At 48.9% G+C, this 21757-nt stretch overlaps 1 protein-coding gene across 6 annotated transcripts in view; it reads left to right on the top strand.

The window, feature by feature from the left end:
- The window catches only part of celsr1a (cadherin EGF LAG seven-pass G-type receptor 1a), a 68551-nt gene that overhangs the window by 20279 nt on the left and 26515 nt on the right, over positions 1-21757 (top strand). For 4 of the 6 annotated variants that reach the window (XM_081722531.1, XM_081722529.1, XM_035528407.2 and 1 more), the window contains exons 2-6: positions 5634-6272; positions 7507-7729; positions 8511-8626; positions 10273-10361; positions 14929-15009. In XM_081722531.1, coding sequence (XP_081578657.1) covers positions 5634-6272; positions 7507-7729; positions 8511-8626; positions 10273-10361; positions 14929-15009 — 1148 coding nt within the window. The remainder of the gene's footprint in view (positions 1-5633; positions 6273-7506; positions 7730-8510; positions 8627-10272; positions 10362-14928; positions 15010-21757) is intronic. The other 2 variants (XM_081722532.1, XM_081722530.1) reach the window with 1 other exon arrangement.

Genomic DNA, 21757 nt, shown 5'->3' with positions numbered 1-21757 from the left:
AGAGAGTTAGTGAAAGCAGAAGAGACTGAGAAAGGAAAAGAGAAACTTGGAGAAAATGTGGAGAGAAACAAACGGAGGGTACAGTGAGAGTCACCCATCTGTGCCACTTCGGGACAGGCAGAGGTGCCGATGATGTCGGCGAGGTGTAATCTCATTCCACGCATTCATTAAGAGCGTGGGCCCATCTGGCCGTCTGCACTACCCAGCTCATGTCACGCTGCCTCAGTCCCTGGAGTGAATTCCATGCAGCCCTGGGATGAAAAGCGTGTCTGCATGTGTGTGGTGATGTGTGCCTGTCCATGAACTGTGTAGGACCCCCAACATGCTTTTTTGGACTCCTTATTTTCTTATGGGTATTCAGAGATGGGGATTATTCACTCACACTCACTAAGCTTTTGGGAGCAGACGTTTTTTTCGTGTCTTTTCTTCACGGTGTGTATTGCCCTGTGGAAGGTTAGTGAGTCATATTTTGCGAGCCACTCAGACTTCACCGTGTTTTTATCTCTGTGCCTATGTTTTTTACTCACATACTTGGGGTTAATCATTGACACACCAGCATGTTTTTTAGTTAAAAAGCCACCAGCTCTGGACAAAGTTCCCATACAGGACCACCTGAGAAGCATTTAAACGCTCTGTTTCTATGGCAATCGGAATTCTGCTCCTCCTTTCCGTCTCGACAATTGTCTGGGCAGGCCTGCAGACAGAGAAGCTGGAAACCTGCTGATTGGTCTTCATTATTCTTAATAGCAAGGCGTACTGCACATGGATGCTGGAAACCGATCCTGCACATATGACACATTACGCCTTTTGAATCCTGTCCAGCGTGTTTTCTGTCTTGTCCAAATGTTTAATATATCTGGTATACAGTGTTCGTGGACAGCATGCTTCATCTTGCTGTTTATACTATACTGACAGTGCTGAATCGTAAATTCTGTTCCAGTGTCACAGAATACAGTTGTTCGGATTAATAGCAGACCCACGGGTGCTGTTGCCGACACGTGAGGCACCTTTCACGTGCACAGAGTTGGCCCAAATCAACATTTTACTTAAACCACTACAAGACCACTGTAATCTGAAACATTTTGTGCATTTTCTTTCTGCTTAATGGTAGTTTGTTGACGCACTGCCATCTAGACCTCTATGAGAAAACACTGGAAGGTAATTTCCCCCGCTGGCCCATGCAGGATGTGTCTGAGGTCTGTGGGTGTAGTTACAGGATCCCAGCTAGTTGTTGGCACGCAGTGTGAGACAATCCCTCATCATATTGGACTGAAAATTGCAGAGCAAATGAGATGTGCTCACTATGTATGTGAGTGCATATGAGAGAGAGAGAGAGAGAGAGAGAGAGAGAGAGAGAGAGAGAGAGAGAGAGAGATGGAGACAGGGACACCTTTTGTATTTACCTCACCTGAATAAAACAGGTCAGTTGGTGGTGTAAAAATGGGAGGGATTAGCAGACACATCTCTGTAATGCTATTGGCTAGGAGCAAGCCCCTTTGTTCATGTGTTTTGATTTAAACAGCCCGTAGCTCAGGAGAGGGCGGGCTCAGCGACTTGGACTACGTGCTTATTGCCACCAACTCTGCCTCCCATTGGTTCCTGTGGGCTTTTACGGCACTACTTACATCGACTGTTAGTGATTTTGTCAAGTCACTTAACAACTTGTTTTGAAGGTCTGTGCCTGGGTGGTGTCATGCTATGACAGGACATGATTGATTTGCCTACAGATTGAAGACTATACCCGCGGGATTTTTTTTGTTCTGATTTTAGGTTGGGATAGACTCTTGGCCTTAACCGAGTAAGGCATGTATCGTCTTGTCTCAAGGGAGTAATTTGTTAGCATGAGCACCCAAGAGGTCCAAATTCTGTAACCCAAATTAAAACTGTTTGCTTATGTAGACGGGAGCTGTTTAAATTTTTTTTATCCTTACTGTTTAGTGGAGGCCGTGATGGTGGTATGCCTACAACGTGGTGAAGACCCCGTCCTATCCAGCCTCGAGGCTCGCTAAGGGGAGGGGCCACAGAGAGCCGTGCGGGGCATATTGCTGACTCAGCAACCTGCAGCTGGCTTATCAACCCTGCCCAGCCACATGCCGAACACCAGTGCTACACAACAATCTGCCATTTCCACACACACGCAGACAAATGCATGTACATTCACCCTGACTGACCCTGACTGTGATTCACTGTGCTTTGAAAACAGATATATCATTATAATATATTATTGCTTGATAATATATATAGTTAGTACAGTATATTATAATAAATTCATTAAGATAATACTGATAAATTGCAGGCATTACTTAGATTAAGTGGTGTTTAAGCCTTTTTTATGGTCCTGATTATGACATTAGAAAGTGGAACAAACTTCAGTGTGGCGACAGGGTGTGTGCAGCTGTGTGGAGCATGTCTGCTCTCTGCTGCATTCCTCTAACTTTCCGATGTCCTCTCGGGGGGGGGGGGGGGTGGGGGGGGTGGTTGGTGGTGGTCGTGTGTTGGTGTTCACATGCCGACACGGGGATCGATCCTGGACAGGGGGCATATGACACAGCCCCAGATAGACGCCCGTCGGCCAACTCCTGTCGCATCCTCACAACTGATCTCAGAACAGCAGCTGTGAGGGCTAAACATAGACTCTTCTTCAATGGAACTGGGAAACCGAGAGAAACAGATGCGCTCGGGAAAACGGCCAGTTCAGTTTTTGAAGTTTTGTGGGATTTTACCACAGTTGCTAAATTAAGAATAAAGGCCAGTCTGTGAAAGACATAAAGACAAGCCTGTGTATATTTTGTTCATCAAAGAAATGATGAGCAAATTTAAGACTTGATTATAATTATTATTGTAGTTATTATTAGTAGGAGGAGGAGGAGGAGGAGCTTTGTTTCATGATTTAAATATTTAAAAATGTAATATTTAGATATTTCATTTTTTTAATTTCACTTAATATATCTGAGGAATCATTGGACTGGATTTGATTTTATTTGAGCATATTACAGCATATCATATAATGGAGCTTTTCGTGGCATGTGCAGTGGAATGTCTAATAACTCCCCAAAAAAAGACTTCTTTTAAAACTAGCACTCAGGTTCATAGTGCTTTTGTTTGGTAGGAGCTATTAGCATGAATGAAGAATGCCTAGGCGGAGTCCTACACACACACACACACACACACACACACACACACACACACACACAGAGACAGAGGGAGAACTAGTGCTGCTTTTACGACCTTGAAGTCATGAAAGGTATCAGACAGGTTCTTAGTGCAGTTCCAATAGGCAGCAACCTGTCTGTGAAGCCTGTCTTTCAGCTCTCAGAAATGGGAATCTTTGTAGTTCTTTTATCAACAAAACCTCTGGCTCCCCTTCTGTTTTTGCAAGCGAACTGCTAGCAGATATTTTCATTACTGTTCTTGCAGGCGCACTGCAGTATTAAAATGTTAAATTCTTAAAAACATATGCCACTGTGTTTAAAGACAAGAAGAGTGAAGTCAGTGTTTAGGCGATTGGATGTGTGTGTGTGTGTGTGTGTGTGTGTGTGTGTGTGTGTGAGTGAGTGAGAGGTGCACGAGTGCCTGTGTGTGTGCCATCAGACCTCTACAACTTGTCCAGAATGCAGCAGAGCAACTGATCTTAAATCTTCCAAAGTTCGCTTATGTCACTCCACTGCTACACTCCCTTGATTTAAAACCTCGATGCTTGCCTTCAAAGCCAAAAATGCACCAGCCCCTCCAAACATGTCTATGGTCAAAGCCCGATCCATACCATGAAATACCATGCTTCAAGTCTCATGGAGAACAAGCATGGAAACTAATCTCTGTCCTGGCTCCTAGATGGTGGAACGAATTTCTAATTGCTGTCCGAATAGTAGAGTCCCTTGCAGTCTTCAAACGCAGATTGAAGACCCATCTATTTGTGGATTGTTTAAACAACCACTGACCCTGCTCCTGTGTGGACTAACTGAAACACTAGTACTTATTGTTTATTGCACTGATTGTTGTTTGTTATAGAGCTTATGAGTTTTGCACTTCTAGGCATCAGCATTGATTCCTGTATTTCAACAGTATTCTAGTTCATTGGTATCTTGGACTCTAACTGTACTGGCTAGGATGCATTCTATAAGTAAATGACAGAGCGCTTTTGTAAGTTGCTCTGGATAAGAGCATATGCTAAATGCTATAAATGTGAATCTGTGTGTGTGTATTGGGGGCGGGGGGTTTCAGCTGTCTATTCTGCAGCATCATGTGGAATAACAGGGCTGGTGCTACACACAGGGGCAGGTGGGACTGCAGAGCTGGACTCTAATCCCCCCCCCCCCACCCACCCACCCCTTTCCTTACCGCTCACCTCCAGAGAGCGACATGTCCTCACCTGTCTGCCCCTGCACCCCCAGCTGCCGCTGTCTGTCACTCAGTGTAGGAGCTGGAGAGGCAGGGCACTGCCGACCCCACACAGCCGTCAGAATGGCCCCATCACGGAGTGAGTTAATAGTGATGATTCGCCCATTAGGCACATTGTGAAAGGGCTCTCTGTCAACACTGCAGAGACAAACACCCTTTGACAGGATGGAACCCTCCTGAACGCGGCCACCACCGTGTGCACCATTGGCTGGTCTTTCCAGGCTGACCTGAGCAATGACCGCTCAACCCCCCCCGCCCCCCAATGCTTTATGGCCGCCTGACATTTCAGTGCTGCGTGACTCCGAAACCCAACGCTGCCATGTTTGAATGGCTCTGTAGGTAGCGTTGTCTTGCGTTTTCAGACATGCCACCTGTTCTCCAGTTGTTCCCTTGCCAGAGCTACGCAACCCTTGGGTCCCATAGCGGTACAAGGCGTTCAGTGAAGTTTGCATAACGCCTGCAGCTCTCTCAGCATGACCCCGGTGTGTCGTGTGGGGTCAGCAGTGGGCCTCACCGCACCTGGCTGGTGCACTTCCACTGTTTGATATCGCATTAAAAAGCGGGCGAGCTGCTAAGCCTCAGCGGAGCAGGAATTCTGGCAGAGCGTCAAGACAAAATCCTGCATGCCGTTCCAAGTCTTGCTGTTGTGAGGTCTTAGCCAGGACAGCAGCATGTAGACACGCTTCCGTACTGATGCACAGAGCACTGCAAACATTTGACGGAGCAGAAATAAAGTCAGCATGGTTTGACTGGATTTCCTGGATAAAGGGAAGCCTCAGCTAGGCATATGTATCTATAGAATGAAAGAACAGCTCAGATCCTGGTGGCTCCCCCTCATTTGTAGACCTAGTGGTACACTCCAGTCTTATTACCATGATTGCAGGCTTGGTACAGGCCCCTTAAAGGCAGGACTGTTCCATTTACCAGTCCCCCTACAGTTATGTCTAAACTGATTTTCATTCAGAGGCAAAAGTGGAATGCTGCTTCAGAGTTCATATCTGTTTTATTTTTCTGATATCTGGCCAACTGTTTTTCATTTTTGCTAAGCGGTGTTTGTTCACACTGCCTGTGCTTGTTGTCCTGTGAGGTATTTACGACCACCACACATTCTTGCACCATTCTTGAAACTTCCCTCAGCATGTGATTCCCGTGGCATTTTCACGGCGGGCGGGACCGTAGCGAGTCGAACCCCCGCGGGGGGAGGAGCTGACCGCCCTCTTTGTCTCTCCCGCCAGACGGCATGCACCTGGTTTCGGCACTCTGCACGCTGCGCGTGGCCATCATCACGGACGACATGCTGACCAACAGCATCACGGTGCGGCTGGAGAACATGTCCCAGGAGCGCTTCCTGTCGCCGCTGCTGGGCCTGTTCGCCGAGGGCGTGGCCGCCGTACTCTCCACCAGCCGCGACGCCGTCTTCGTCTTCAACGTGCAGAACGACAGCGATGTGAGCGGCCGCATCCTCAACGTCACCTTCTCGGCGCTGCTGCCGGGCGGCGCGCCGGGCCGCTACTTCCCGTCGGAGGAGCTGCAGGAGCAGATCTACCTGAACCGCACGCTGCTCCGCCGCATCTCCAGCCAGAGCGTGCTGCCCTTCGACGACAACATCTGCCTGCGCGAGCCCTGTGAGAACTACATGAAGTGCGTGTCGGTGCTGAAGTTCGACAGCTCGCCGCCGTTTGTGGCCTCCGACACGGTGCTCTTCCGGCCCATCCACCCCGTCAACGGGCTGCGCTGCCGCTGCCCCCCGGGCTTCACGGGCGACTACTGCGAGACGGAGGTGGACCTGTGCTACTCGGGCCCCTGCCGGAACAACGGCCGCTGCCGGAGCCGCGAGGGCGGGTACACCTGCGAGTGCCTGGAGGACTTCACGGGTAAGTCGGCGAGGGGGGGGGGGGTGTTTGCTGAGCTATACGGCCCCAGAGAGCCTGAGTGCACTGGCTCGGGTCGGGGCCTTCAGGTTAGCTAGCACTCCCAGATTTGGTTACCAAGTAAGATATCCAGATATGATGAGATATAATAGCTGATCTACCAAGCTATTGTTGGTGGTCACCCAGGAAATGCCACTGACTCGAGGTAAATAAACATCCAACGATGATCTAATTCAGCGCCCATAGACTTTGACTCAGCAGATTTGCTGCCGCCTTGAGGTTGATGGAGTTCTTTCGTCTAGCCTCAAGGTACTCACTCCTATTCTCCAGACACTGGGCTCCCTCAGAGCCCAGCAGTGAATAAGGCATCTGTTCGAGCATCTGATATGAGGTTCACTCACTCTCCACTCTGGGGCCTTCTCCCCTTCCCCTGCCCACCCCCCTCACTTCCTTATCGGAGACAATTACCGTCTAATCACCCCTTCTACCAACTCTAATCACGCCCTGTGCTTTGAAGGTCACAGTTCAACTCCAGGTAGTCTGGGGTCATTATAGCCACGATGACAGCCGGGGCCCTCCATGACTCCCTCGCTCTCGCGTTCTCACGTTAGGGGAGGGAAACGGATCCATCTAATTCCCACTGAGAAAAGGATTATCTCTAGGAAAGCAGCTGTCACTAGCAGCACAGAGCCTGCCATCCTGCCCCACCCCCACCCCCAGCATACCTGCCCCTGTTTCAGATCTTGTCGGGATAATGGCGGACGCACAAGCCTCGTGAGGGAGAAAGTGCGCGCGCATCACTGGCGAGGGATCTGAGGAGACAGCCCTGGCTCCAGCCTTGGCTCCAGGCCAGCGGGCTGGAAGATCATTAGGCGAGACGTTTTCGTGCCCGACGTGCGGTTGAACGCTTAAAAACAAGACCATATCAAAGTGGAAGCTGTAGTACGGAAACACTAATTAAATTCTTACAAGGACTCATCAGCACGGCCAGACCATCATTCCTCACTCGTCTAACTACATACCTGTCATATTAAATTAAATGTAGTTCCAAAAGTTCCAAAGTTTTTGCTGAATAATATGCATTATGAGTATTGACTGCAAAAGAAGTCACGTCTGGTTAAATCAGGCTTGTTATATTTTCTAATTTCTCCCTTAGGAGGTTTTTTTTGTCCTGGCTTTAGCAGCTGGCTGTCCTCGTCTGTAGCTGCAAGGCTAACGGTGCACTCTTTGGCCACAGGTGATCACTGCGAGGTGAACTCCCGCTCTGGCCGGTGCATGCCGGGCGTGTGCAAGAACGGGGGCAAGTGCGTGGACCTGCTGGTGGGCGGCTTCATGTGCCAGTGCCTGCCAGGCGAGTACGAGAAGCCCTACTGCGAGATGACCACGCGCAGTTTCCCTGCACGTTCGTTCGTCACCTTCAGGGGTCTGAGGCAGAGGTTCCACTTCACCGTCTCCTTAATGTAAGTGCCTCCACCCCCCCCGAAACATGACCGCGTGCACTCACGCCCTGCTCACCCACTACTGTGTTTGGTACACCTCACATGGCTGCGAGATTTTAATCTGCAGAAGAGTGTGGCACTGATAACAGAAGAAAAAGAAAACAAGCATTAAAAAAGGTTTTGTCAGACTGAATTAATCGGCACTGAGCAGGGTTTTTTTTGGCAGATCTGCTAATTGTGACCTCGGCACCTAAATCAGGACAGTGTAGTGAATTTGTAGGTTTATCTTAACTAGCATGTTGTCTAGCATGTTTATCTAGCATGTTGTCCATCACAAAGGTCGCAAGAGAAACCAGAGAAACATGCGCGTGCAATGGATAAAAACAGGATGGGCTCTGTTTGGAGAGGGCGCTCACGGTGTTTTGCTTGGGTGGCCAGTTCTTCCTGCGGGGCACCTCCTCAGTCAGCTGCTCCCTGACTCCTCTGCCCTGCAGCCCTCCAACCGGAGCAGAGCAGCTTCCTGTCCTGCTTCCCTTGCTGTCTCCGCTGCTGCTCCTCATCCACGGTTTGGAGTAGCACCCGACTCAGGCGTGGGAGCCGTCTGCAGGGGCCCTAATGGTCCGTGGCTCCTCCCTTTGGCCTCTGGCTTTTGATCTTCCCTGTGCATGCCAGACGCCGAGTTTGTGTTTCCTCTTACACTTGCTTTTCTGGCCTCTGGGAATATTGGAACGATCCGTGGGCTGGGGGTGCTAAGTGGTGGCGATTGTGTTAGCTAAACCATTGCTTCCCTCGAATCCTGCAGGTTTGCGACACGAGAGAGAAACGCCCTGCTCCTATACAATGGCCGCTTCAATGAGAAGCACGACTTCATAGCTATGGAGATCATCGACGAGCAGATCCAGCTCACCTTCTCAGCAGGTGGGTGTCTCCTCTACCTGTGACAGGAACTGTTGCCCAGCCTGCACGTGACACAGCTGTAGACATGATGAACGCTGAATATTAAACCATGGTCTGTGAGCTGCTTTGTTGCCTTGCTACTGTAGAGACCTGAGCATGAGCGTGTTTGTACTAGTCTGCGGGGGGTTTGTTTGTGGGTCAGAGCAAGTACTATGATTTTGAGTCCTAAAAAAAAAATCATAGTTCATTTGAGTCAACTATGATTGTAATATCCAGACCTCACAACCTGCTGTGATCAGTATGTGCACCCTTATCCCAGAGTCGTTAGCTAGAAGCAGGAGGTCCGTTTTCCAACAGCTTTCATGTACAGGATAACAAACACTACTACTGCAATTATTATTGCTATTAATGCTATTACTACTACTGCTATTACTATCACTATTATTACTAGTACTAATACTATTAGTACTACTACTATTACTGCTGCTACTACTACTATTACTGTTATTACTACTATCACTATTACTACTACTATTAGTAGTACTAATACTATTAGTACTACTACTATTACTGCTACTACTACTATTACTGTTATTACTACTATTACTATCACTATTACTACTACTATTAGTACTACTACAATTACTGCTATTACTATTAGTTACTACTACTACTATTAGTTATTACTACTATTACTATCACTACTATTAATTACTACTACTAATAATGTTATTACTACTACTACAGTTAACACTATTACTAATACTATTACTTCTGCTACTAATACTACTTTCGCGCAAGCATAGACACACACACACACACACGCAGAGAATGTGCATATGTGTATACATGCGCACACACACACACACACACACACGCGTGTGTGCATTCCTCCCGACAACAGTGAGCTGTATCAAACCCCAGTAAGGGGGGCAGAGTCTTCTGAGCACAAATCTTCCCCCAAACAAAGAGACATGCACCAGGCTACACCTCTTGTTCTGCCCTCTGTAAGCACCAACCACCTTTCCACCCAAAACCCGCCTTTTCTTCTGCAGCAAGGCCTGCTGATGTCATCGGCCAGGGGATTATGCTAAACTCAAAATTACTACAGACAGCTTTCCCAGTGAGATTTGACTAAAAGATTATCTTCAACTTGAAATTAATTAAAAAAAGGTGTGGAGTGCGCTGTGGGGGCCTTGTCGGCGCGCCTCTGTGTTTGGGTACTGTTTACGGCTGCTTTTGTGACGCCTGCCGAGAAGCGCCTGCCCTTGGTAAATATGCCTGTAAAGCCAGTGTAAATCACTGTCGAGGGTGCACCATATCCCTGTGAATGAGCGCCATTGATGGCAAAGAAACCCTTGCCACTCGCGCGTATGATGGATAGCCACTGTGTGAGCCGCCTTTGTGTTCCTGCCGCTACGCGACTCCGGTCCGAAGCAGCGTGTTGTTTCTGAGCAGACAAAAGGAAAGAGAGAGACTTTTTAAAAAAACTTTATCAAAACCAGAAGTGTGCCAAAACACACACTGACTGCATAGTTCCTCTGCCGTTTAGGATTCCTCTTAAGCTCCCTATTGTGCTGTGCTGTCGTCTGGCACACACTGTAGTTTGCCTGTTTGTTTTAGGTGCTCTCTTTCTCACTCCATTTCCTCCTTCTTTCTGCCCCCAGGAGAGACTAAAACTACCGTGGCGCCCTTTGTGCCCGGTGGCGTTAGCAATGGTCAGTGGCACTCTGTCCAGCTCCACTACTACAACAAGGTAAGAGGCTGCCTGCTCCAGACTCCGCCTCCTGCTCGCGCCCGGCCTCTGCACACGGCGCCACCGTTCCGTGGTGTCATTTAACGTCGGCCATGGCTTGTACAGCACCCGCTTGCCTGTATTGGTTTGCCCCCCTAATTCCACACCCCCAAGGTTATTGTATGTCGGTGGGAGACTGTACGATCTCACGTAGACGTATTTGCATGCCCCACGAACACATTTCTTCTGTGAACTAAAGTCGTCGAACTCAGAACCCCGAACGCAAGACAAAAGGCAGCAGGCTCCGTGGAGACCCCACGCCCGACACCTCTGCTGCAGAGGCTGAGAAAAGCCCCGCGAGCTCCCTTTGATTCTCATCTCCGCCAAACCCTGAATTTCAGATACTGAGCACGTCGGCACGTATGCGCCAGGCCACGTCTCCTCCCGGGTCTCCAGGGCTTGTCTTTCTTCTGAGATGTCCCACAGAGCGAGAGCCCTTAGACTAGGGACACACTGCTGTTGCAGGGCGTCAGTGACCTGCCGTCGCCCATACCCAGTGCCGCATTTTCCACACCTTTTGAGCGATTGCATATGTTGAACCGGTATCGGCGGTCAGCCGTGAGGGACAGCTTACTGATTGGATGTTCAGTCACAAAACAAGATAATATAGACATAAAATACGTAGTTTGTTTGGGTTTTTTTTTGCCGCGTTATGGTTCGATCGGGCGGAACATTTGTCATTACTTTGACTTTACTGTATGGAGTTCCAGACAAGGTGGGACTCACTCTTTTCTCAGTGTTCTTGTTCTGCACCTTCTGGAAGCAGTGGTGTGAGATTATTAAACAGCGGCTATCGTACCTCCCAGCACGGCAGAGTTCTTTTCTTTGGCTCAGGCGCAGAATGTGCGCACGTATGTGTCGTTTATCGGTCCCGGTCTGTTTGGTGTGCCCGAGTGTAAACGCACACAGGCAGTGAAGGGTGGCAACGAGCCAATGGCAGCCGATCATCACGCACGCACAGCCGGCGTCGCGTCTTCAGCGCGGGCTTGCCGTGTCGCCGCCCACGGAGACGGCGAGGCGAGGCGATCCGCCGTTACGGCCCGCGGTAGCAGCGCGTGTCGACAGCCGGGCCCTCTACTGCGCCGGCGTGAGCTGGGAGGCATGTTTCGCTAGCTGCCTCAGCAGGTGTGGCTCGTTCAGTCGCTCTTTCATCCTTGCAGCGTGGACACGGCCCTGAGAGGGTGCAGGCGAGCGAGCGCCTTTTGTCTGCTCAGCGCACGTAGAAGCCGCGCGGTGTGAGGCAGCGGCGTCGAGCCTCCCACGCTTTCCGAAGGCCGTCGTCAGGTTGCGGTTGCGCCGGCTACGTCTCCGCGTGTTTGGGGAGTCGTTGCCATGGGAACCGTTGAGGTTGACGTCTCAGGCTGCCCGCCTGGGCAGAGCTGCTGTTCATGCTGTTTGTTTGTTTTTGTTTTTCTCAGTTTCTGCTCCGTGACGGGTAACTACTAAGCACAGACTTATGTGCGCGCACACACAAGACTGTTCAAACAGTGGTTGTAAGGGGCAGTAACTGTGTCTAGTAGGTGTGAGGAAGGACCACCAACTAACTGTGAGCTGTCACACAGACACATGGCAAAGGAATTCTCAGTCCCCTACACTAGTACAAACACACACATACAACCACAGGCATGCAAAAATACCTGCTGAGTGTGTCTCAGACTTCAGCTGCCTTGGTTTATGGGGTGGTGATTTCCACCACACACACAGCCCTTATGGACTTGCTCTTAGATCTGTTCTGATAATAGACACCCGGCAGCTCTGGGAAGGGCCCAAGGCGGGCCAGGGCAGGTGGAGAGGCTGCGCTGAGGGTCTTCCACCCAGCAGGGAGCCGCAGGGCTGCTCACCTGTTGCCTACCATCCCTGTGGACATTCTCCTGCAGTCAGCACAGGCTCTCCAGCGAGCGGTCTGTCCCAGACTCCAGCAGATCTTTCTGCAGTCTGGCAGAGAATGCGCTAAGCTCAGGAACCCTTGTGTCAGGATGGAGGAGCCATCCTATGACTTATGGGGTCAGAGGGCGAACACATAGAGGTACCCTGCTGCTCCTCCTTCTGGCCCTGAAGGGGGAAACCCTGCCCCAAGAGATCAAAGTTCACACAGTTGTGGCCATGGCAACAGACACACCCACCGTTACCCTGGTGATTTAGGGCAGTCCTAAATGGCCTGATGAGAAGGGCAGGATGTTCAATTTGGGAATTCCTGCAGTTCCTCTCTGTGCTGATTGGTAGCTCAGGCCAGTGAAGCCAAACAGGAAGATCTCAAATGGAGAGATATTCTTAGGCAGCAGGGTTTTCCTTTCTGAGTTTTGATGTTTACGTGGGAGGAAGTGGATATGAGAGAGAGCACTGCCCAACAAGAGACCTGGGGAATTATACACGTATATATTTCAGCCCTCTGAAGCTTCGGTTACTCGGCTATCGAACCAGTTTCCCTAACAATTCAAAATAAAGCATCACCTTCCACTTTAGCGTATAAGTGATGCACTGTTATGACTGGAAATGCACTAACCAAGAAATGGCTGCCATATGAGACCATGTTGGCCTGGTAGATTTGTGAGCTATGTTTGTTAGCACTGAACTTAGCACCAAATTACCACAGTAATGTCAGTTTCACAGCATTCGCAGGCAGCGCAGACAGCACAGGCAGCGCAGACAGCACAGGCAGCACAGACAGCACAGGCAGCAAGATTCTCAGACACCTCCCCACCCCACCCTCTTCTCAGTACTCCATGCCTTAGCCACAGCCGATCCATACAATGCACTGATCCATCCACACCATAGCAAACAATGGTCACTGTATCAAAATGTGTTTACAAGTCAGATGGCTGTCATTGTCTGTCACACCTCGAGCTGGTAGTATTACGCCCAGCCCATTCTGTTGGCCTTCAGCTCCACAAACAATGGTTACATCCTCTCGTGAGCTTTCTCCCAGAGGACAGGGAGAGGTGTGTGTGTGTGTGTGTGTGTCTGTGTCTGTGCGTGCATGGGAGCATACATACTCTCTCTCGCTTTTTCCATCAACATTCCCCCAACACACAGCAGCAAAAGAAGCACTACTAAGAGATGGAACACAAACAGGCTCCACAGAGCAGGCATGAAAAGGCAGGCACTAGCGATCTTGCAGATGCATCAGGTCTACCTATAGCATTCATTCATGGGTTATTAATGCCTTCCTTTTGTACCACAGTACTGTCATCCAACAGGGTTTCTAATTGTCTCTTATATCCCACAGTAGTGTTTCATGTCCTAACTGCTCTTAATGACAAATGGACAAACACTGGATTTGTTTGGGGTTTTTTTTGTTTTTTTTCCACAAGCTGTAATAGTTGTGCTTGACTGGCGATCTCTACCCTCTTCAGTGGGTTAAGGATAACAAGCTCTTAGTAAAGTGTGTCCTGTGGGAGAACAGCTCAGCCAGCCTGTCCACTCACACACAGCCTTTTGCCTTTTCAGATTGTTCTAAGGACACGTAACTGTTGCACGGCGAACCTGTCATCTCAAGTAGAGGACCCATGCCCACACACCTACACTGAGTTTTAGGTGCTCCTTCTCTATAGCTGTGCCTATGGTCTATTAACTTCTCTTGTTAGCTCCAAAGTTGTATTATTACATTATTCATAATAATATTAATATTATATGTTTCCTGTTGCCTGTTTCAGGAATGACCCTTTAAACAAAGAGCCAGATGTCCAGGATATTTTGTGTGTGTATATGAATGCATATATCAGTTTATGCTGTCTTCATAAGCAATAATTACATGTGCATTTCAAGTATAAATGCATGTGAAACCATCCAGGTAACACCTACTCTTTCTTCAAAACCAAGTCAGTCATGAATATAAGGTCCAGTACAGGTGAACACACACAATGTTCACAGGGTAAAAGAGCCCCATGCGGGCAGTCAGCTGAGCTCAGTGTGTCACAGTGGTGCTGACAGTGCTACATTACCATTGACTAGTAAAAGCATGACCGCCTGTTGACCACCTGTTGACCACCTGACACAGCACTTCTCCCTCTGGATAAGAGTGTTTGCCATATGCTGTAAATGTTAGGTACCACGATTGAGGAGTTGAACCTACTAAAGTGTTCACTCTGTGTGCACAGTCATAACGCACGCATGCACGAACATGTACGTGCGCGCACACACTCAAGCACATGCATATACACACAAACACACACACACGGGTACATTCCCCTAGGCAGGCCACCTCTTCATCTGTGTGTTTTTAAGGTTAAGTGCCTGGTTTAGTTGCTTGACAGGGGTGTGACACTAAACTGAGCTGGTTTTCTGTAGTGCAGAGGTTACCAACACTGACATGGTTGTAGCTTTGTCAACCCTGCATGGTTCCTCACAGCTGTGTGTGATTATTACTAGGGTCGTTGTGTTTAAAGAGCTTTGCTTTCTGCCTTCTCCCTTTCTCAAGTGCATGTATGTGCGCGCGCACACACACCGCATACCACACACCACACCAGCGAGTGGGTCACGATGGCTGCCCCGTACACTCTAATTGCTTTCTCTCCCACGGTCTACCCAGGACAGTCTGCACCTGCTGGACGGCAGTGGGGTGCTGCGTGTCGCTCTCTATACAGCCTGGCTGGAGCTGACCCGTAAGGAGGTACAGTAAGCGACCCCACGGCCTAGTCTAGCTCTGCCACGCCGCTCACAGCTGCTCCTGGCTCAGTTTCAGTATGAGCAGCCTGGAAGCACAGGCCACTGCTGTTGGGAGGGGGCCAGATACCAGATCATTCCCACCAGGATGGGAGGGTCTGAAAATCCAGACTCCACACTGTTTAGCATTCAAAACTATAATCAAAACCGGGGGGGTGGCTAAACGCTATTAATTATTTATGGAACATAAGTTATTTGGGAGCTAAAAGTAACCTTCTAAAATAAGCTTAGACACAATAACTGAGCTTGTAAGACACTAAAACTAAGCTTGTAAGACAGTTCCTCTGGTTGTTTTATAATTGTGGGTGATTGTTAAAGGTTATTAATAATTTATATTTCACATCTTTATGGTGCCTCATAAAGGAAGAAACATACACCTAACAGAATTGCAGAAGGAATGAACATTTCTGTCAGAAGGCCAGAGAGCTCCCTGCCATCCCAAGAGATCGCGATCTGTTAAGCGTCCCATCGTACTCCGCGGAGAACACCAAAGCTTCCACTCTGCAGTAAAAAAATAAACACCAAAACAAAACTGCTTTACTGGTGGATTTAAAAAGTCCAACCCACACCTGCAAAGGCCAGAAGAGAGGGGGGAAGAGGAGGCATTAGAGCGCAGGTGTGTGTATTGTTCACACCGGGTGCTTGGCTTGCAGCCATCGCTCAGGCCAAGAGCACTTCAGGCTGCTGGCCCCTTTCTCCTGTGACGCAGCCAGGTGACCGCCAGAACCGGCACTATCAGTAACTGTCCAGAATATTATCCGCTGTTTTCTCCTCTCCCGTGTCGGGTTGCAGGGCTTTTCTTGCTGTTCCACACAGGGAGGGTGACGGTCACACCCCTGATAGGAAGGAAGTGTGGTCTGACATCGCACTGCACAGATGTGTCCTATACAGCCCAACGCAGTAAGAGCAGTGCTGCTGTGACTCAGGAACAAATCTCTTCCAGGCCCACAGCCCTTTTTTTTTTTTTTTTTTTTTTTTTTTTTTGCATGTTTCACAGGTTTTTGTTTACTTTTAATAAGATATCTGGAAAACTAAATCCTCCATAGGGGTTCATGGGCCATAGAATGAGACAGTTTCTTTTAGAAGTTCTAATATATGGGTAATCCACCGTATTATTATTATTATTATTATTATTATTATTATTATTTATTTTTTATTTTTTTTTAAAACTTTTAAAAGCCTGAATTGAACCCCACCAATATTTTCATATGCTCTGCAGATATCTGTGGAAGACATGGATACTGAAGGGTGTGTGGTATTTGAGATAAGTGTATGTGTTCTGCACAGCACATGCAAGTGATAAATCAAAGTGGGCACTGTGCTTGGCATGGTGTTTTGGGCGAGAGAAACACGCAGCTCAAGAGAGTGAGTAAGCATGTGACACATCCTCCCGCAAACACTCGCTGACCTGTAGGTGCACCAGTCGCGCAATGTGCCCCGCTGCCCTGTGTATACGCCCCTCCATACTGCCCCCCTGGGGGTCAGCGCTGCAATCCTGCAATTCACTTTCTGTTGCGCCCTCACTATGTAGCAACAAATGGCTAGTGCCAATACACAGATATATTTGCCTAATGAAACATGGCTGGAGGTAATTGCATGCACAACCTCCTGCTAACCCCTAATTTCCATGGGAGTGCCCATAGCCTACTGGTACCTCAGTAGCCCTAGGCTAAGCAGTGAGGTCATTTCCATCCATCATCCACAGAAAAGACTGGGTTGAAAGGGGGGGGGGGGGGGGGGTTTGTTTTTGTTTTTTTTATGTTGGCCAGATTAAATATGAAACTCTTCTGTCATCCTGGATTACAACTCGCACAAAACGCGTGAAGGATCAGATCGCTAATTTGTCTGGCGGAGCTGCGGGTATGGTGCAAGCGTTTGGAATGGTTTCTTCATACAGCCCGTTTGCCAAATGTCTGGAGCTCTTAATGTAATTAGTCCCTCGCTGCTGATCTTTCATGCACAGAGGGCGGGTTTTGAGCGTCTGCCTTGTCAAGGTGTGCGACGTCCGACACATTTGAAGCTGCTGACTGCTTGGGAAAGCGAACCTGAAGATTATTCACTCCAGTTGGCCCATAACTGAGAATGAGTGACTGCGCAACCGGCCACTGTTGCCTGCCTTTTGTGTCTGTACGTCGTGTGTAGCTGTATGAAAATGTGTCGTGCACTACACTTTTTATTTGCCAGAGTGACATTTACCAGCAGTTTTTCCAAAAGGCCAGACAAGTGACTGAGTGTGGACTGCATACAAGCACGCTGCATAACCTGCTGTCCGCCCTGGTCATTTAGGGCAAAGGACTCTGCTAGCTTCCACAACATGACCCCATGTACTGCTTGAATCTCCTCCTTTTTTTGCGCCTTCGTGGGTCATGTGACCAAAGACCCTGCTGAAATGAGCCTGGGTCATGTGACCGAGAGCAGAGGTGTTGCCTCTTTTTGGAAGTCGCCCCTCCAGTAATACAAACCAGCTAATGGTGATTCTGGTGACAGGAATTGGGCAATAGTAGCTAATTCAGGGAAGGAGTTGATGCTAAGATAGCATGTGACAGATCTGGGGACCTGCTGTAGCACCTTTTTAATATACACATACAAAACAAAAATCTTAAAGGTTTGTAACTGTGGCAATTGTCTTAGCCTGCTGCTGTTAGTTACCTCAAACATGATCCAGACAAAGTATTGACAAAAGAGTTCAATCTGTAATAACTGGACCTTTTGATTTGGATAACTGACTGCAGTCACCCAATTTTCTACTTTCAAAAAAAAGTAATCATTGTTTGCTTCCTTTTATGCACACTTTAAGAGTTCAATTTGAATATTGTTCGCAAGATGAGAAGGCATTTGGTTTTACTTTCAGGACCAGGGCTATGTAACCAAAATAGCCATTACCACATAGCTGTTCCAAAAGGTCCAGCCTGCACATGAAGAACCAGGTCAAACTGAAATCTGCTCAACCCAAATCTGTGTCCTCCAGCTAGACTGTGGAGACAAACTCTGATGGAGCACCAGAGGTCATGTCTGCCACTGTCACTGTCAAGCACTCTGATACATGGGTGTGTGTGTGTGTGTGTGTGTGTGTGTGTGTGTGTGTGTGTGTGTATATATATAATAGTCTGAAATATCTTTTTTGTGTTCAGGTATGTGTAGGATGGTTTTAACAGGTCATGACTGGTAAGAGAGTCAGTTTTGCAAGGAGGGCCTTGTCATGTGAAGTGTGTTTGAGGGTGTGTTAAGCCAGCGAGGTGGACACCAGTAGAAACCAGAGACGGCTGTGTAGCTCCTTTCCTTTCTTTCAATTTGTTCGGGGTACATTAAAGGAGACGGAGCAGACAAAAGCTGCTGTCCATCTGTGTCTCGCTGGAGCACGGCCGAACACTGATGAATGGGCCGGGTTATTGAGACCAGGCCTCTGTAACATATAGGTCTGCATGTGTTACTCTTGTCCTGTGGGGCAGAGAACAACATGGGGCTATGTGTATGTCCCAGGGGTGTGTGTGTGTGTGTGTGTGTGTGTGTGTGTGTGTGTGTGTGTGTGTGTGTGTGTGTGTGTGTGTGTGTGTGTACAGAGCCAGGCAGGTCCCTTTTAATTATTCACTGCTCTAGGTTTACACAGCCACAGGCTGGGTGAGGTAATGGTGTTTGAACTCTGCCTGAAAAAGACATGGGTGGGCATGACACTACTGCAACAGATAGAGAGAGATGTGGCATTCACACACACACAAAAACCAAATGCGAACATCTCCATTGCACACCACCAGATGTAGTGATGAGTTTTCAGAATGGCCTAAGAATAAAGACGGAAACTGGAGGATTCTGGGGAGAGGTCAGGCAGCTGCCTTTCCTCTGTCTAACCCAAATAACACAAGTCTCGTCTCTCGTCTCTCTCTCTCTCTCTCTCTCTCTCTCTCTCTCTCTCGCGCGCTCCCATTCCTTCCTTTATTATGAAAATAACCGTCTTCCTTCGACACCTCTGTTGTGCTTCCTGCAATGAGCACAACCCCCTCCCATAAAAGACTAACGCACGCGCGCGCGCGCACACACACACACACACACACACACACACACACACACACACACACACACACACACACATGGATTCACTGCACTCTTGGCAAGGATCCCTGGAGTACTTGCAGTGCAGTGCAGCTCCATCATGCTATAGCGTGAGAGCACGTTTCCTCTCCTCATTTTGTCTTTCCTCCAGTTTCACATGTAATCTGACCCATCGGTAGTCTTCCCCTCTAATCTCCCAACAATAATGTCGCCTTTCGGGCGAGTGATGGACCGAGCAGATGTAAGAGTATATTTTTGCCTGTCAGTGTTGGCTGTCTTATGGCAGTTTGTCTTAAAACTGGGGCTTCAACACAACTGTAAGTGTCAAATCAGAGACCTCGTCAGAAACTCGAGCCCAGCCTCCGGGTAACGCTGCGCCACGCCAGCTGTGCACTCATGTGAGGACTTGTAAAAGAGCCAATATGGTGCGAGGGTCTTCCCTCATCTCTGTGCCGGGGCCTTGTCTCGTAGCTTTCAGCTCGGCGCACGTCACTCCCAGCAGGTGCGGGGCCTCGGGTCTTGGATCGGGTTCCCTGAGTCCTGCAGCACTCGGGCCCAGAGGAAACGAGGCTAATCCTCCGCGCATGCGTTCCGAAGAGAAGCGGCCGGAGTTTGGAGCGTTGGAACTGATGTCGGCGCAGACAGTGTTGTAGGGGCCAGGCTGAGGTGGAGCGTACCTTGGCTCTCGTGCGCGCTCGCGCGCTCTCTCTCTCGTTCGCTGTCTATTCTTGATCTCCTTCTCTCCCTCATTGTTGTGAGCTATAGGGATCAAGTGCATTGCCATGGCACCAGCAAGCCTCCCGTCCCCTGAGATGAGTGTGAGGACATGAAGGGGGAATTGTCAACACTTGAAAGAATGAGAAAGTAAATGAGAGAATGAAGGATGGAAAGACTAAACTCCCCTTTACTTGACTAAATTTGTGCTGCCGTAGTTGTGTTAGCATAAATATATTTTACCTTAGTAGATTAGAAATAAATTAATACATTTCCATTTAACAATAAATCACAGAAGAAAAAAACTCAAATGAATGGCTCTTTTTCCCCAAAAGCCTTTGGAATAAATTTAACTGCACTCCTAAGAAACACGCACATCCACAGAAGCCAAGGCTTCTACAATTCAGAGAGATCAGACAATTACAGAATCAAACACGGATTCTTTTGGTTATATACTCGAACAGCAAATTTGTAGCTCCAACCAGTGCGATGATGCTGTTCTCCACGGAGCTGCGGGCAGCTGAGCCGTATTCCGCTCAGCCGATGTTGTCAGATGTCAGGTTAGTGCTGAGTGAAGCAGGGGCCGACGTGCTGACTGCCTCTGGCTGCTGGCCGTAGAACACCTCCACTGCACGGTGGGCTTTGGACAACATTTGTGATCGGACAGGTGGATAAATATCACATATCCACTACAAATCTCAATACGACTGTTAAGGTGTGTGTGTGTGTGTGTGTGTGTGCGCGTGTATGGTATATGACTGTGTGCTGCTGCTGCTGCCCAGGGGAGCAAAACGCACTATATCCCATTCCTGCGCTGTTCTCCATGAAATCTTTTCAACCTGAACAGACACATGTCTGTGTGCATGTGTGTATATATGCAGTTATGTGGGTGTGCGTGTCTCTGTGCCTGTGCAACACAGCTGCAGTAGTGCATGGGACCCCCATTTTCCACACGTGCTAAATTGTGCTGACGGTTTTATCCAAAGCAACATACAATTATGACTGAGTACAACTAGAGCAATTGAGGGTTAAGGGCCTTGCTCAGGGGCCCAACAGTGGCAGCTTGGCTGCGGTGGGTCTTAAACCCACAACCTTCTGATTACAAGTCAAGTACCTTAACCACTGAGCTACCACTGCCCCACACAGGACATGAGTGAAACCAGATCTAGCTTCTGTCATTCCCAACCCCCCAGCATCACCCTCTCACCCTGCTTGGCATCATAGACTCGTCTGGTCCACGCAGACCAAACTCCCACCCTGACCGCACTCACTGCATCAACTGCCCACCACTGAGGAGATGTCAACTATGAACAGGACTGTTCATGCTAGAACGGTTTGGTGGAGAACTACACAGGGCTGCAATAGAAGGGAGGGCATTGGAGCTTGTGCTTGTCCCCCCGGGTTGCATCCGCACACAAGCAGGCACCCGCGAGTCTCAGGGGCTGTGGGGCACATGGCAGGCTGCCACACACCTGCAGTCATGAGTGCATGTCTGTGTTGGGACTGTTCTTACATGCTTTAGAAACAAATACCTTACTTGGATCGGCTCTGTTATGTCAGGATACAGGCCATGCCAGGCTCGCCTGTTAACTCCTGATAAACTTGACAGAATATGCTACATGCTTGGTACTGCATTCTTGGCATAGACCTGTTCAGGATGTGATTTAATTCATTAAACCTCTCTCGCTCTCTGTGCATGCGCATCTGTGTCTGAACCAGCACCTCGGTCTCTGTTTGCGGGTACACTCGGGGGTAGTGTGTGACATGCCCAGACAGGACTCACCTCGGCGTCTCCGCGCACTTAAGGGGCTTCCACCAGTATCGGGCCCAACCACCGGGACAGAGGCGCCAGAACAGAAGTCAGGGGGGTCACCGATTACCCGCTGCCTTTCCATGGCATTCTGCTGGGTCGAGCCTGGTAGTGATCATACTGC

The sequence above is a fragment of the Electrophorus electricus genome, chromosome 11 (assembly GCF_041902795.1).
Source record: "Electrophorus electricus isolate QZ-2024a chromosome 11, ASM4190279v1, whole genome shotgun sequence".
Lineage (NCBI taxonomy): Eukaryota > Metazoa > Chordata > Actinopteri > Gymnotiformes > Gymnotidae > Electrophorus > Electrophorus electricus.
Note: the sequence above shows the minus strand (reverse complement) of the source record. Positions and strands in the feature narration are given on the sequence as shown.